Source organism: Cyprinus carpio, unplaced genomic scaffold (genome assembly GCF_018340385.1).
Source record: "Cyprinus carpio isolate SPL01 unplaced genomic scaffold, ASM1834038v1 S000006603, whole genome shotgun sequence".
Classification (NCBI taxonomy): domain Eukaryota; kingdom Metazoa; phylum Chordata; class Actinopteri; order Cypriniformes; family Cyprinidae; genus Cyprinus; species Cyprinus carpio.
In genome coordinates this window covers 165,314-180,422 of record NW_024879248.1, presented here as the reverse complement: position 1 = coordinate 180,422, position 15,109 = coordinate 165,314, and the positions used below count along the sequence as shown (strand labels likewise).

The following is a 15,109-nucleotide window of genomic DNA, read 5'->3' as shown; positions in this document are numbered from 1 at the left end:
TCGACGACGTACACAAAACCACACCAGCGTCTGGACACGTAACGTTATATATATCTAACAGAAACATAATCAAAGACTGTAACTCCTGAAGAATCAGCACGGCTTCATCTCTTGTGTCGTGAGAATTGAGCTGGGGGTCTGTTTGACTGCGGTCACGGTTTGTTTTTCCGTTCAAGTGCGTGTCTGAGGTCCGAGACTGCCGCTGTTTGATCTCTTCTCGGTACAGTAGTGCTGGATGTCGAGTCTATCACACACTAAAACGACCAGAAAACCTGTTATACTTGTGTTAAAAACATCTAACTCCATACCTGGTTTGATATCCTAGCAAGATATTAGAAAACAAATGCTACCGGTTTTCAACGTGGTGCTGACGGTTAGTGAGCTCAACGGTGCGTTATAAGTGAACAGTTTGTAACTTAATCAACCTTTTCGCTACTATTAGTAAATACCCTGACAACAGAAACGCATTTATTAAAACACGGGCAATATTATAATCTCACTGTACACAGCATCACTGTGTGAGAACTAATTAAAGGGTTTCGATTTCTTTTCGGATTAGGTTTCGTTATTATTATAATTTATTGTATTTTTTTGCTAGGCGTTTTTGTTGTGTTGATTTGTCCTTTAGCTCAATGAAAGATTGGCAAGTCAGCATGTAAAATCAATGAAAGCAATCAATGGACTGTACTCATAGCCTTACACCTGTTAGTGCATCATTCAGTGGTCGTGAACGAGAAGATTTGATGATAACACACACCAAAAGCACATGACCAAATTATTACAATACAGTTACAGCACTACCTACTTGAGTGACTAACGTGACATACAGCTAAGTATGGTGACCCATACTCAGAATTCGTGCTCTGTATTTAACCCATCCAAAGTGCACACACACAGCAGTGAACACACACACACCTGGAGCCATCTATGCTGCGGCACACGGGGAGTAGTTGGGGTTCGGTATTTGCCGGCCCGAGACCACTATAACAACTAGCAGACGAAGTCCTCATAACTCCACCCAAACGTAAAAAAAAAAATCAATATGATTATGATCAAGATGTTATTTTGAAATATTTATTTTCAGAATCAGTCGTCATTTCTTCACCTTTATGTCATTCCAAACCTGTCTGATATTATTTCATAAACGGAGATCTTTCGAGAAATGTCTTGGTCGGACGTTGTTGTTTGGTTGCCACAGTATTATTAAAAATACTTTATTTTATGTTCCGCTGAAGAAAGACAGTCATACGGGTTTGAAACGGAATGAGAATGAAAACGATGACGCAGTTTGCATTTTTGAGTACCTTTAATAATTAATTTTATCACTAGCCTCGTAATTATTCTATCAAGATTTGTGTTTTTGGTAGACTAGGAAATATTGAAGAGCAGATGCTAAAGTGTTGTCAAACAGACATTTATTATAGCTTTTAACTTAAGTTCACTTTTTGAAGTTAATATGTTGATTAGTACTCTTATATAATTTGACACTTAACGTCTTTGCTCATGCTTGCTTTGTCTTTACTGTGCACTTCAGTTTCAACCCTCTGCGTGTAGTCTGTTATTGCATATTGTTTTGTACCCGTTCCTAAAAGGGGTTTGCAGTTAATGTGACAACTACTGCATAAAGGTTATTTACTAACTCATTTTCATATTTAAATTGCAAGCTATATACTTTTGTTTAACCTTTTCCTATCCTTTTGTTCATCCTTAGTAAATTCTAGTGAAGTGGTTCACCATGACCTGCTTGTTCCACTGTTGTGATGTTTTAGAAATAAGGGCGGCTAACAGAAAGAGTGGACTGCATCTCAGGACTAGAAAAGGGACTCAACGATGAGGCTCAGTCACTACAGTCTCAACACTTGAGCTCATCATCAAGCAAGACGAAAACAGCATGGTAATGTCATTGTTTTGTCATCCCTCAGCACTTCTTTCACTGTTCTCCTTGGTCACTGCAACACAATTATCTGACTACTTCTTTATCAAGACTCAAGTCACAACCCTCAGAGCAAGCGATGTTTTTCTCAGTGAAGCTCCAGATGTCAAAATAAGACTTTATTGTATAGAGCAACAAAGCCGAGATGATAGTCATCGCATCTAAGTCTCCGTCTGTCCAGGCACCTATACTTATACCTTGTTCTTATCAGTCTTTTTTTAACCAAAAATTGGTAATTAATTTTTTTTATTGGTCTCGCTTATGTAGTTTGCCACAATTAATTAATGGTCCACCTTGCTCATTTTTCAACTGTGGAATCTGGTCAGATCGGCCATTTTTAAAATAACATTGCTGCCTTTTGGTTGGAGGTGTTCACTTTGGACATACATCAAGCTAGGGCTGCCGATTAATCGCATGCATTGTCATGGTGTATCATCAGTGAAGCCGGTTCCGTGATTAGCGGGTAAATGTCTGTCACCTGTTTTCAAACGGGAGCAAGTAATACACAGAGCCGTCGTTCATTGACAAGCTACGCAATATTCTGTTCATAATTGAGATGAATCTCATTTCGATTATGAACACGATATTGCGTAGCTTGTCAGGAACTACGGCTCTGTGTATGAACTCCCGGTGCATTTGAAAACAGGTGACGGATATTACCGCTAATCACGGAACCAGCTTTACTGATGAGACACGCATGACAAATGCATGCGATTAATTGTGCACCCTACATCAAGCTTATTTGTGTTGTCACTGTCATATTGGGGAAGTCTCCCAAAGTTCATTGGTTGACTTATGTTCACTGGTATCCAGTGGAAAACACTGGTACTGCCCAGTGAAGGGCACCTAAAACTCACAGTCTGTAAGACATCCAGTATTGGAATAATCATCATATTGATCAGTCTGTTGATTTCTTTTCTAACCATGCATCATATTTTTGAGTAAAAAAGCTCGTCATAATCATGAGGTGTTACTGTTATAAGAGTCATATGAAGGTGTCAGGGAGGGAACACAGACACAGTGGAACTAACAGTGGCACACCTTTGTGAGCCATTCAGAGAAAAAAATGCAAAAAAGGGAGAAAGTGTAGACAGTGCGTTGTAAACCAGAAGGAGTGTTGTTTGGGTTTTCTAATCATTTAGTTCTGCCACTAGTCGGCACACTGGTTCTATGATCACATGACTCCCAGTTACACTTGTTCTCAATCTCTACATGGTGACAGTAGGAGGAAAATTTCTTGTTCCCCAAACTTACCTAGTTTACTAGTAAGTCATTTATGTTGTTTAATATCAACTAAATGTATTTGGAATTACACACAAAAGCAAAAAAGTTAACCCAGGTATGAGAAATGTGGGAGAAATCTATCTTCACGGTTAATTAAATTCACTTTAATATTAGATGCTACTGACTTTTGTCTTTGTTCATATGAGTGCAACAGTCAGGTAAAAAAAAAAAAAAAAAAAACCTCCTTTTTTTTTCTCCATAGTGAAATAAATTTTTAGCATTAAAGGGATACTCCACCCCAAAATGAAAATTGTGTCATTTAATCACTTACCCCCATGTCATTCCAAACCCGTAAAAAGCTCAGTTCGTCTTCGGAGCGCAATTTAAGATATTTTGGATGAAAACCGGGAGGTCTGTGTCTGTCCCATAGACTGCCAAATAAATAACAGTGACAAGGTCCAGAAAAGGTTTGAAAGTCATCATCAGAATAGTTTCATCTGCCATCAGACGTGCAATCTGGGTTATATGAAGCAACGGGAACACTTTTTGTAAGCAAAGAAAACAAAAATAACGACTACTGTATGCTGCATATGTTCTTTTGTGTCATCCGTGCCACAAGGATGCGCTGTTTCTAAACACGTAGAAACAGCGCGTCCTTGTGGTGCAGCTGATACAGAAGAGCTTAAACAGCATACGGTGATATTGAGAAACACAGAGGAGATCGTTGACAAAGGAATTATTGAATAACGTCATTATTTTTTTCTTTGCTTACAAAAAGTGTTCCCGTCGCTTCATATAACCCAGATTGCACGTCTGATGGCAGATGGACTATTCTGACATCGACTTTCATACCTTTTCTGGACCTTGACACTGTTATTTACTTGACACTCTATGGGACAGTCACAGGCCTCCTGTTTTCATCCAAAATATATTAAATTGTTGTTCCAAAGACGAACAGAGCTTTTACGGGTTTGGAACGACATGAGAGTAAGTGATGAATGACAATTTTCATTTTGGGGTGGAGTATCCCTTTAATGTATAAGCCCTTTGAATATTGATCAGCCATGAACTCTTCAATCTGTATACATTTTCTTTTACATTTTTTTCTGACTTTATATTAAAAAAAAAAAAGTTAAAATTCTTGGTGAATAATTATCTTAGCCATAATCCTAATTTGCTCAACAATAACTACACACCAGTGAAGCTTTGCACGGGTTGTGACTAGTTATCAGTAACTACAAGATTTTAGCAGTTTTATATTATACAGTCATTGAGTTATTTTGTTCAAAATACTTCACAGGATAAGTAGTTTCTCCTTTCGGCTGAACCTTGTTACCTTCATCTTTTTTTTCTGATTTTCAAATATTCTTTTGCTTTAAAATCAAATTGTAATGTCTCTTCAAGGTCTTGTGTAATTAATATTTTTTAAATATTTACATTTGTAACTAATTTTTATTATTATTATGCAAACAGATATACTATTTACAGGTGACAAATCAAATACAAAATAACCAAGGTCAACAAAACATACATGACAGCCAACATGATTTGTGTGTGTGTGTGTGTAAGTTTAACTGTGTGGAGGCTGGGAGTATAAGTATAAACAAAGGAACTTGTAGAAAAGTACAACAGACATAACAATAGTACAAAACAGTAATAGTAATAATGATGACAATAATAATAATAATGATGATAATAATAGCATTAACAAAAATTGGAGGATGAGGAAGGTGACAAGTAATAATAGTAATAGTAGTAGCAATAATAATATAATAATTAACTCAATTCATCAGAAATGAGGGGAAAGTTGGAGGATGAGGAAGATGACAAATAGCAATAATAATATTAACAATAAACTCATTCATCAGGAACAAGGGGGGTTTGGAGGATCCAGAAGAGGACAAATAATAATAATGGTGGTAGTAGTAGTAATAATAAACAAACAACACTAACAACAATAAAAAAAAAATTATAATAAAGCTATAAATGGAAGGTATTGTAAGTCTCCCTCTTGGCCCTCCGTGAGCACGGCATAAGTTAGACCCCGCCCATGTCACACTATGACGGGCCATCAAGGAGAGGTCCCAAAGTCCCACCCCCAGCTGCCACACACGTGCCACGCTTACCCTATTTGTTGTTGTTGTTTATCTTTTCCCCTTTCCCTTTCCCTTACGTGTGTGTAATGTATATATGTGTGTGTGTGTGTTTATGTGTATATATGTATATATATAATTAGTATCTTTTTCCTTCCCCTATCCCCCCCCCCCCCCCCTTTATGTTCCATAAATGTATGTATATATCATCTAATTTATGAAGAATTAAAAAAGCAAGACATGTAGTGCTGAACCAGCCAGAAGCAAGAAATCCAGGGCAAAGCTGGTACAAGGCCCCCGGGCCCACATCACCCCCACCCACAACTGATCTGGACCACACAGGGCAGGGACTGAGATGCCACAGCCAACTGGGACCCACAGGCAGGATAAGAGAAAGAGAAAGAAAGAGAAAGGAAGAGAGAGAAAAAGGGAAAAAAATAAATAAAACAAAAGTAGGGAGAGAGAGAGAGAGAGAGAGAAAAAAACACTTTTATATGTATTTGATTAGGTTTTAGAGGGGGGTGGAGGGGTGTAATTCTAATGTATTATTTGAATGGAAGTTGACCGGTTTTCCATGGAGATGTACTGTTAGTAAGTTTTTCCAAGATGTAATATGTACGGTATTCCTTGTTTTCCAGTTCATGAGGATAGTTTTCCTGGCGATAGTTAGAGCCACTAGGAGTATTTGGCTATTTATATTGTTCAAACTGATTATGGATTTTAAATAATTTTCATCTGTTAGGTGAAATCTATGAAGTACTTAATACTGTATAAATTGCAGGTTGGCATTTTTTTTTTGGAATATCTTCTTTTACTAAGTAATTCTAAAAACTTGCAAAATCTGTGTGTTCATCCACTTCTCCCTTTATTTATTTTTTTTTTTCTTGTTTTCAGACCAGCTCTGGAGTTGAAGCTGAGATGGAGGAGCAAAAATTCAGACTAGTGAGTGATGTTGCATCAAACAAAAAAATTAAGATCTGTAATTTTATTCTGCAAACATGCTTGAAGTGTCTTTTGTTTCTTCCATTTTAGAGAGGAAAAACACAAAACTGGTATCACCCTGTGTGAGCTCACAGTTAGGAGATGGCAGCTCTCCAAAAGAGCAAAGCCACGGCCAAAAGCCAGTGGAGCGGGATTCCCCAGAGAGGCCTTCAGCAATAAAAAGATGGGAGTTTGGGCCACTTCTACAGTCATTCAAATCCAAGATGGCTAGCTTTACTGAGATTGTCATGAGCCCTGTTCGGCTTTTTAAGCCCAGTGACTCTCTGTCCTTGATCGCACGAAATCAGCATGAAAAGTTGATAGAGTCAAATGTTGAAAATTCAACCCGGACTGAGGAAGCCGAGACTGACAAATGTAGAAATGGATTGTTTCCAAAAAGGCCTTCTTCAGAAAAGGTGCAATGCAACACTGCTCCAAAACGCCACAGAGTTGCACAGAGACTGAATTTTTGTAACAACCACAAACCAGTATTGGACCATATTCATATGCACAACGAGGTATTATCAAATGAAGAAAATCAGATAGACCGTCCTTCAAGCCAGTCACAAGCCGTCCTTCAGGATGGGACACGTGATGTCAGTCCTTGTAAAGCACAGAGCCCTTTCCTCAGAACTAAATCAAATCTGTCCACAGACAAGCTTTTGAATTCTGCATGTCCCATGAGTGTGTCCAGCCAGGCCAGTTTTGAGACGGATGCGCTGGTTGTTCTGCATCGTCTGTCAGGTGAGAGACAGACCCGTAGCACTGACACAGCCTGTGGACATAATCAGAAGTCCAGCTTTTCAGAAGAGGAATCAAACCTGTTGAAACCAGTGTCTAACAGTAGCGTAAACAAGCCTGATCCTGGGGTCTCCTCTTTTGGCACTTCCTCTGATTTTGATTTGATAGAAAAAGGCACAAGAACAGTTGGCAGCGAAGAATCCTTTTCACGTATGGCCACCAGGAAAAGCCCTAGAAAGAAATATCTGTCAGGGTCGACTGGACCCACCTCCACTGAACTGTCCACTTTTGTGACCGGATCAAAGCCTCTGGATCTGGAGATGAAGGAATCGCCGTCTGAAAACAGTATGGAGTGGACACACCACTCGGCTCAAGTATCAGACCCTCCAAAGACCATTTCTGTCAGAGAAGCGAGGCCAAAGAGATGCAGAGAAGCTCCTCAGACAAAGAAAGACTTGCAGGCGAGGGGGAAATCTGATTTGCAGAATGCTAAAGGGGGGAGACCTACGAGGAATAAAAAAGTAAAAAACAATGACATTGCATTGGAAATACCAGAGGGAAGAAACATTTGTTCAGGTTAGGAAAAAGAGGAAAGGGGTTTCTATAATGCAAACACTCCAAGACTCAAACGTGCCAAATGATGACAAGATGATAAATTCTGTTGAGGCCTCAGGTAAAATGGGACGGGGCAAGATAAGTAGAAGTCAGTTGAGAAAAAATTTCAAATGTAGGACTTTACTGACCTCTAGCAATGAAGATGATGTCACTGATACTACATCCTCTCAAAATGGTACACAGAATGTCCTGATTGACAAGACCATGAATGGTTCATCAGAAGAGTTTCAGTATCCTAAGCAGTCACAGGAGTCCGAGAAGACCATTGAAACTCGAAAAAAACAAGACGGCATCTTAAAAATTACAGGCGATGCTTTGCAGAAGAGAAACATTCGTCCACTCAAGCACAAGTTTGAGGAATTCAGCATGTCTTCAGTGGTTGATCCAGCTGGACCAAGTAAGCCTTCAAAAAGAACACTACTGCGCAGCGAACAATCTGTTATTTTGGCTGAGGGGCAGGAGACATGTCTTTCTGGACTGAAAGCAAGAGAAGAAATAAAGGAACTTGAGTCACCTGGTTTCGACAGCCCCAGTGTATTCAGAAAGAAAAACTAAGCAGACCCACAAAGAATTTAATCCGATCAAGAAGAAAAGATGGTTCGGTTGCGAAAAGGAGAGGTACTATTGGAGGTAACAGTGAAGCGGAGAGCCAAGATAAGGGGGGCTGAAGGAGACGGAAGCCGTTCCAGTAGTATCGTTGTCAGGTAGCGGTCCCAGCCGCCTCCTGCGCAGCTACTCCTGCCCTGAAATCCCATCCCTAGTATTCGGTGACTGCCATTTCTCCCGGTCCCACACGCATGACATCAGCACTACCTCACCCAGCAGAAAGAGCTCACCCACACCACTTCCCATCCACCTTCACTCTCCGTCCAAGCGCACTCGCCGGCACACTGTCTGCAGTGTGGAGATTGAGCGCGAAATTGCCCCTTTGTGCCTCCGTAAGGAGGTGTATCCTGCTAGTCGAGGTGGCCCTCTGTGCCCCTTTTCTCCTTATTCTCCCTCCACCTCCCTCACAGCCCTTGCCTCGTGTTTTTTGTCCAGTCCTTTAGCGTTCTTGTCTAAAGGCTCTAGCCAAGGCCGTAGTCATGCTAGCGACACCAGCACTGGCAGTGTTTCAGATGCCTCCAGTTTTGTCGCCTCTTCATCATCATCACTTACCTCCTTTAGTCCCCCCTTTTCTTCCACCCTCACGTCCTGTCATGCTTTAACCGGCCCTTCCTCTGTCACTCCCAGCCCTGAGACACCTTCCACCTCTGTGTCATCACTCTGCAGGTAATTTAACAAATTCCCAGCCACCCTATCTGAGTATGCTTGCTTTTTATTACCTGTTATTGTATAATCCATCCTGTTGATGATCTCAGACGTTTTCCCATAAGAAGACGTTAATAAAGATGCAAGTCAGTTGTTGAAATCCTACTTTTTCTTCCCTCATGCGTTTTCACAAAGCTCTTTGGAAGGAGACAGTCGGTTGCTTCAGATGGAGTGTGAGGGGTCGATAGATGAAGAGAGAACCTGACCTTAAACTCTCTGCAGCCATCTCAGAGGAGAAAGCATTATCAGACTCTGAAATCAAGGTGCGAGTTTTCTCTTAACTTTGGTTTTGTGGTCTGAAATGTATCATTTTTTTCTTAACCTTAATTGCATCTTCGCTCTCTGTATAAATAGACGGAGATTAAGGATGGTCAGCGTGGGAAGGTGTCCTCTATTCGCATCCGTAAAAAGATTCCAAAGCCTCAGAATAATCTGACCCCTATGGGCCTTCCTAAGGTCATCAGGTGTGTATGCGAAGAGAAGGTTATAGGCTTGGTTATAACTATCTGTGTGTCTGTACTTCATCACTGCAAAGATACATTTCTTGTTTTGTGTTTTACAGAGTAAAGAAGAAGGATTTCAGCTTGGAGGAAATCTACACAAACAAAAACTTCAGCAAACCTCCTGATGGGTGAGTGATTTTCCACATGATTTGTTTTCTGGATAACTGAGTGACTCACCCATTAATCAACTTAATTGGTTCTCTATATATTTGGTAATCAAACTGACAGAAGTGCTTGGCACATGATTTTATGATCATATCTTTATTTGTCACTATTTTAACTGACCTTCAGGATTTCTAGTACTCAGACATTGGGGCAGACAGAACATCCCAATAGCCCAGTGGCTTTTTAGTGCAGCTCTAAAGCTATCAATCTGTTCTTATGCTGACAAAATAAAAATGTGGGCTAGTGCATTAGTTTTTTTTCTTCTATTTAACTATATGGATTATTCCATAGTTTTATTTCATATCACATATCACAGTTTGTTACAAACATCACCAATGACTTAAAGGGAAACTCCAACCCAAAATGAAAATTTTGTCATTAATCACTTACCCCCATGTCGTTCCAAATCCATAAAAGCTTAGTTCGACTTTGGAACACAATTGAAGATATTTTGGATGAAAACCAGGAGACCTGTGTCTGTCCCATAGACTGCCAAGTAAATAACAGTGACAAGGTCCAGGAAAGTTATGAAAGTCATCATCAGAATACTCCATCTGCCATCAGATGTGCAATCTGGGTTATATGATGCGACGGTTACACTTTTTGTAAGCGAAGAAAACAAAAACAACGACTTTATTCAATAATTCCTTTGTCAAGAGTCTCCTCTGTGTCTCTCCATATCACTGCATACTGTGTATGCTCTTCTGTATCATCTGTGCCACGAGGATGTGCTGTCAAAGCTAAATACAGCTTTACAGCAATACAGGTGCGGATGATTGTTGAATAAAGTCGTTGTTTTTGTTTCCTTTGTTGCTGTATTGGCTGTGACTAAGTGCAGCGGGTTATTGGCTAATGTTACCAGATCTCTCTTTTCTTTCTTTTTGCGTAAAGAAAACGCTGTACTTTATTATTATTATTATTATTATTATTATTATTTTTATTAGGCAAATTATAGGCAAAGAAAATTGTTTTTAAAAAATAATGTTATTAACCGGTATTTCTTCCACCTGAACCGGTTCCGGAACAGTAATAATATCAGGAACGCAGGAACAGAAATGTTAAAATATCGATTCTGCTCGGAGTGAACCGATTGAATTGTTTTTTCATTTTTAAGCCCTGTGTAGTATATTAAAGTGATAGTTCACAGAAATATTAAAATTCTATTATGATTTACTCACACTCATGATGTTCTAAACCCATGGGACTTTGGTTAATCTTGGAAAAAGCAAACTAAGATATTTAACTTTTTATTTTTTATTTTTTTTAAAGGTTTCTGTCACTCCATTGAAAGTTCAGATTAACCAAAACATCGAAAATCCAAACAGGTCAAAAAGACATAGTAAAACAAAACAATATGTGTTCATGTGAATAAAAGCCTTAATTAAATCTGTTCAACTTATAAAGTATTCATGTCTCTTTTCAAGTCTTTGATTAAATCACACAATTCATATGGATTCATTTTATGAAACCTTTGTGACCTTTTTGGATCCTCTGTTTTTGTTTTTGTTACCTGGACTTTGAGTTGAGGGACAGAAATCTCTCAGGTTTCATTAAAAACAATATTTAGTTTTTCAAGACTTTTGGGTTTGGAACAACATGAAGGTGAGAAAATGATGATGAAATGTTCATATTTAGCTGAACTATCCCTTTAAGACTTTACGTTGAGAGCAGGTGGTTAGATTTTGAGATTTTAGTGGGCTGTTTTATTCTTTCTCTCTTTTAAACTCTGATTAATGAAGCAAGTTTTGCAAACACTTTCAGACGTTTGGAAACCATATTTGAGGTGCCTCTTAACCGGCGTGATGGCTCTCAGGCTGTTGTGGGCCAAAAAAAGGTGAAGCGCTTTGTCGAATTCCCTGAACTGGGTGTTGCCAGGAAGCCCAAGAAACCTCTGGTCGGTGTGATGTCGGGTGGTGGAGCCCAGAGGAGCGCTGGGATCTGTAGAACCAGACGAGGTGTAGGGGCCTCTTCCAAAATGGAGGATGGCCTCACCTTGCAGCAGCTGGAGTCTCTACTTTGCTCCAAACTTGAGGAGTTAGACACCTGGATGGCGCTTCAGCAGGTTGCGGGCTGAGGCAGAGGTCTTGGTTGTTTTGTACAATGGGATTTGTATGTATTATGTTAAAATTTACTGTAAATTCAACAAAATGACAATAAATAGTCTTGCAGAGCTGTAAAATGTTTTATTACTGATGTACTGTAAAGAATACATCACATTCTTTAGATATTTTGAAAGGTAATGGTGTTTATTTTGTAGATTTGTCTGATTTAACAAGAAACAGCTCCATTCTGTTTTTGTCCTTTTTATAACCATTCAAAGAAAGCACTTGTTTACATGAATCTGCGGCATATGTTTAAGATTTCTCGAATTCGTACTCCCCACATCTCCGTCTCAGAGAGTGTTTCAACTGAAGAGTCATTAAGCCTTCCTCGCTCAGTATATTCGTCTTTTAAAACATTTAAGCTTTGGTTCAAATGAATGCCTTATTAATACACTCTCAGGATGGCCTGTGGGTTTCATTATAAAGGAGACGCTGCAACGGACTTTGTAGTGACAGCATTGAATCCAGCGAGTTACCAGTGAGAAAAAAGGTTTGCGTTATTAATTTTTAGATTATGCTTGATGCTTCTCATCTAGACGCATAAAGGATTTAAAGGTTTCAGTGCATTCTGTGCTTTTACTCAGGGACTCTAACTATAGTCCATTCACATCATTTAGGCTTTTGTTCATCTTTGATGTAGTGATTTATAATACTGCTTGTGGTGTTTGAACACGTTGAATGGTTTGTGTGTAAACTTGTATAGAAGTCTGCGTTCTGTATTTCTAATAGAATACAATTGAACTTTTGTATTTTGGTGTTTTGTCCAGTTGTTTGTAAGAAGTTCACAATAAGCAGGTGCATTTTGACTGTTACACATTTTATTATAAAGTCTGAAATATGTGCAGTGTACAAAACATCACAAGCACAAGGTATTGAAACAGTACGACTTATTTACAAGAACAGAATGTTAATAATGTAACTACATCCACATCTCAACATTTGACTGTCATGCTCTCTGTGAGTGTCTCAATGTTTCATTTCCAATTTAAGAGTATAAATAAAATCAGCTTGCTGAAATGTAAAAGTTGCTTTTGTCTGGACAGTGCTGATGGTTTTATGCATGGCTCTATCTCATGCATGTAACAAATTCCTGAAAGTTGCTGTATTTTTAACTGCATTGGTTTAATTGAAGTGATTTAAGTAGGTCACTAATATAATCCAGTATGTTTTGCTACTACCAAAAGGCATCCAAATGGTGTTTAGTCCTTTGTGCAAACTATTTAATCCTCTTATGATATAGGTAGCAAGCTGTGGACCTTTGATCCAAACTAAGGACAAGCACCTTTCAAAACAGAATTTAAATAATGATCATTGATGTCCAAGCTATTGTTGTCAATAAGTTACTTTTTGGATGGTCTAGATGCAGTGTCCAATGCACTGAGCACTGAAAAGAGTCTATTTCTGTACTCCTACAGTTCATTTGCTTTGGTTGCTAATTTAACTGTAGAAAAGCTTCTTCAGTGTCAATCTATGAAGGTTACAACATAGGACAGAAATCCCACCAATAATGGAAAGATGAGAATTAAAACCACCAGGCTACAATGGACCCGATTCCCCATTTACACGCCTTTTCTGAATATTTCTTAACCATCTCTCGTGTTTCTGGACAGTCTTCATTTTGAAGTCTTTTCTTGTCTCTCGAGCCTGCAAAAAAAATGTGGAAAGGTGTTCGATTTCCTTTTTTATTTTTTTTTATTAGATTCTTAGATTATGTTAGTGCATGCATACGTTTCTTTCATCACTGACTGCCTTTAGGTTTCATTGTGTCTCATGTTTGCCAGCAGTATCTGTTACTGGCAACAGATCTCAGCTGAGTGTATTTGAATAGCTGTACAGTATATGAGAACAAACCGAAGATCATTATTCATGAAAATAGGCCTACTTGAGGAAGCCAGCGGGAATGTTTATTTTCATTTCACATCTTGTGTTTGTCTACATTCTTGAATCTTTTACGAAGACTGCACGGGTGGGTTACTAAACCATTTGAGTTTAAAAATAAGTTTAAATAGAGCTTAGTGATACTTATTACAATAGTAGTGCAGTAATGCAATCAAACAGCACTGATATTTCAATAAAACTGCTTCCTCTAATAATCTTTAGTTACCTTGACAGAGTACTTGAGGGACATTATTCCAAAGCAGGAGAGGCCACATATGATGCTGCAAATGGCAAGTTTACGATGGTCTGCGTCCTTACAGATGTCATGACAGGTGATGCGGTGCGAGTCAGCCCTCGGCTCAGGCTGTTCAAGTAAAGCATCCTCAACTTTAACTTCTTTTAGCTCGTTTGCACACATCTCTGTTCAAAGTAACAAATAACAAAGTATGAATATAAGGGAGTCAGCATGGAAGTAGTGGCACATTACTGTATTTTGATGATTTTGTAGTGCACTTTATACTACAATGGTTACAGTGTAGTTCAAGTTCTGTCTGAATCAAGTTTTAAACATCAAGCAGTGATTTGTAGCAAGCTGGTTTAACTGGTTCTTGACAGTGATTTTCTGTTTTCAGTTTTAATAGGAGTAACTAAATATATATATATATATATATATAAATCGGGGTCACCAAAAGTAAGAGGGGAAATAAATGTATATTAGAACTATTTAAAAGGGTTTTTCTAAAGTAGTGAAGGTGAAGTGTGTTTCTATGATCTCTTATTGTGCTGGGGCTTGAAAAACAGGTATGGACAGAGACAAAGTCATGGTATGATAGTAACTGGCATGAGTATAACAAGAGAGTGTTGACACATCACACTTGCTAGTTTTGGCTAGACTGTCGTGATAAATCGAAATCTCAGCTGTGTAAAGACAGCCTTCAAAAAGATAATCTTTCTCAAGGTAGCAGCAATGAAAAACATGCCAGTTGAAAAACTGTTATTGAAACTAAAGCTCTCAGTACTTACAGACTCACCCAGACTTGATCTTGAGGGAAGAAGGGTCCAAAACTCCACAGGGTGACCAGAGATCCAAAGCTATTTAATAACCAAATAAGTTTGGTGCGTTTGCTCGAGTAGAAAGTGGCTGGTGATCAACACTCTGATAATTACTCTTTCAGTTGATGTAGTGACAGAAGTTCTAGTGTCCTTTCACATAGATGTCACATGTCATTGTCACAACTTTATTCGAGATGACTTCCCATCCAGACTTCCTCTTACTGTTAGTTATGTACGTGAACTATGAAGTACAGCTTCTTTAGCTCCAGTTTCAACCTTAGAGGAGGCAGTGTGAAGGAAACGTTTTGAGAAGCTTAGCAGTGACAGAATGAAACACCACACCTCCACTTTTTGCTCCCTCCCACTGTCTTATTCACTCCCACTCAGCTCAAAGTACTTCCTCTCACATTCTTTAGCCCTTATGTTTATCGGTCTGTTTTCCGAACCTTGGTGTTTCTGTGACGCATGAGAAGCTTCTGCAGACTTTGTAACGCAGAAGCTTTGACCTCA

The 15,109-nt window shown here is 38.9% G+C and overlaps 1 protein-coding gene and 2 long non-coding RNA genes across 4 annotated transcripts; 2 read left to right on the top strand and 1 right to left on the bottom strand.

Moving 5' to 3' along the window:
- The first annotated feature begins 44 nt into the window (after nucleotides 1-44).
- LOC122144142 lies at nucleotides 45-6,196 on the top strand. The gene is made up of 3 exons (XR_006159560.1): nucleotides 45-220; nucleotides 1,770-1,894; nucleotides 6,145-6,196. It is a non-coding gene; the product is annotated as an uncharacterized LOC122144142 (long non-coding RNA).
- Nucleotides 6,197-9,102: 2,906 nt separating this feature from the next.
- LOC122144139 (proline-rich protein 14-like) lies at nucleotides 9,103-11,745 on the top strand. The gene is made up of 4 exons (XM_042754839.1): nucleotides 9,103-9,161; nucleotides 9,253-9,362; nucleotides 9,461-9,529; nucleotides 11,328-11,745. Exons 2-4 carry the CDS (start codon nucleotides 9,340-9,342, stop codon nucleotides 11,638-11,640), a joined length of 405 nt encoding a protein of 134 aa, XP_042610773.1. The 5' UTR covers nucleotides 9,103-9,161; nucleotides 9,253-9,339; the 3' UTR covers nucleotides 11,641-11,745.
- Nucleotides 11,746-13,205: 1,460 nt separating this feature from the next.
- LOC122144140 lies at nucleotides 13,206-14,952 on the bottom strand. 2 transcript variants are annotated; one of them, XR_006159554.1, is made up of 3 exons: nucleotides 14,570-14,950; nucleotides 13,773-13,966; nucleotides 13,206-13,312 (listed from the first exon to the last, which is right to left on the bottom strand). It is a non-coding gene; the product is annotated as an uncharacterized LOC122144140 (long non-coding RNA). The 2 variants fall into 2 exon arrangements; XR_006159555.1 differs by lacking the exon at nucleotides 13,206-13,312 and adding an exon at nucleotides 13,338-13,496 and having other exon boundaries at nucleotides 14,570-14,952.
- Between the last annotated feature and the right edge of the window lie 157 nt (nucleotides 14,953-15,109).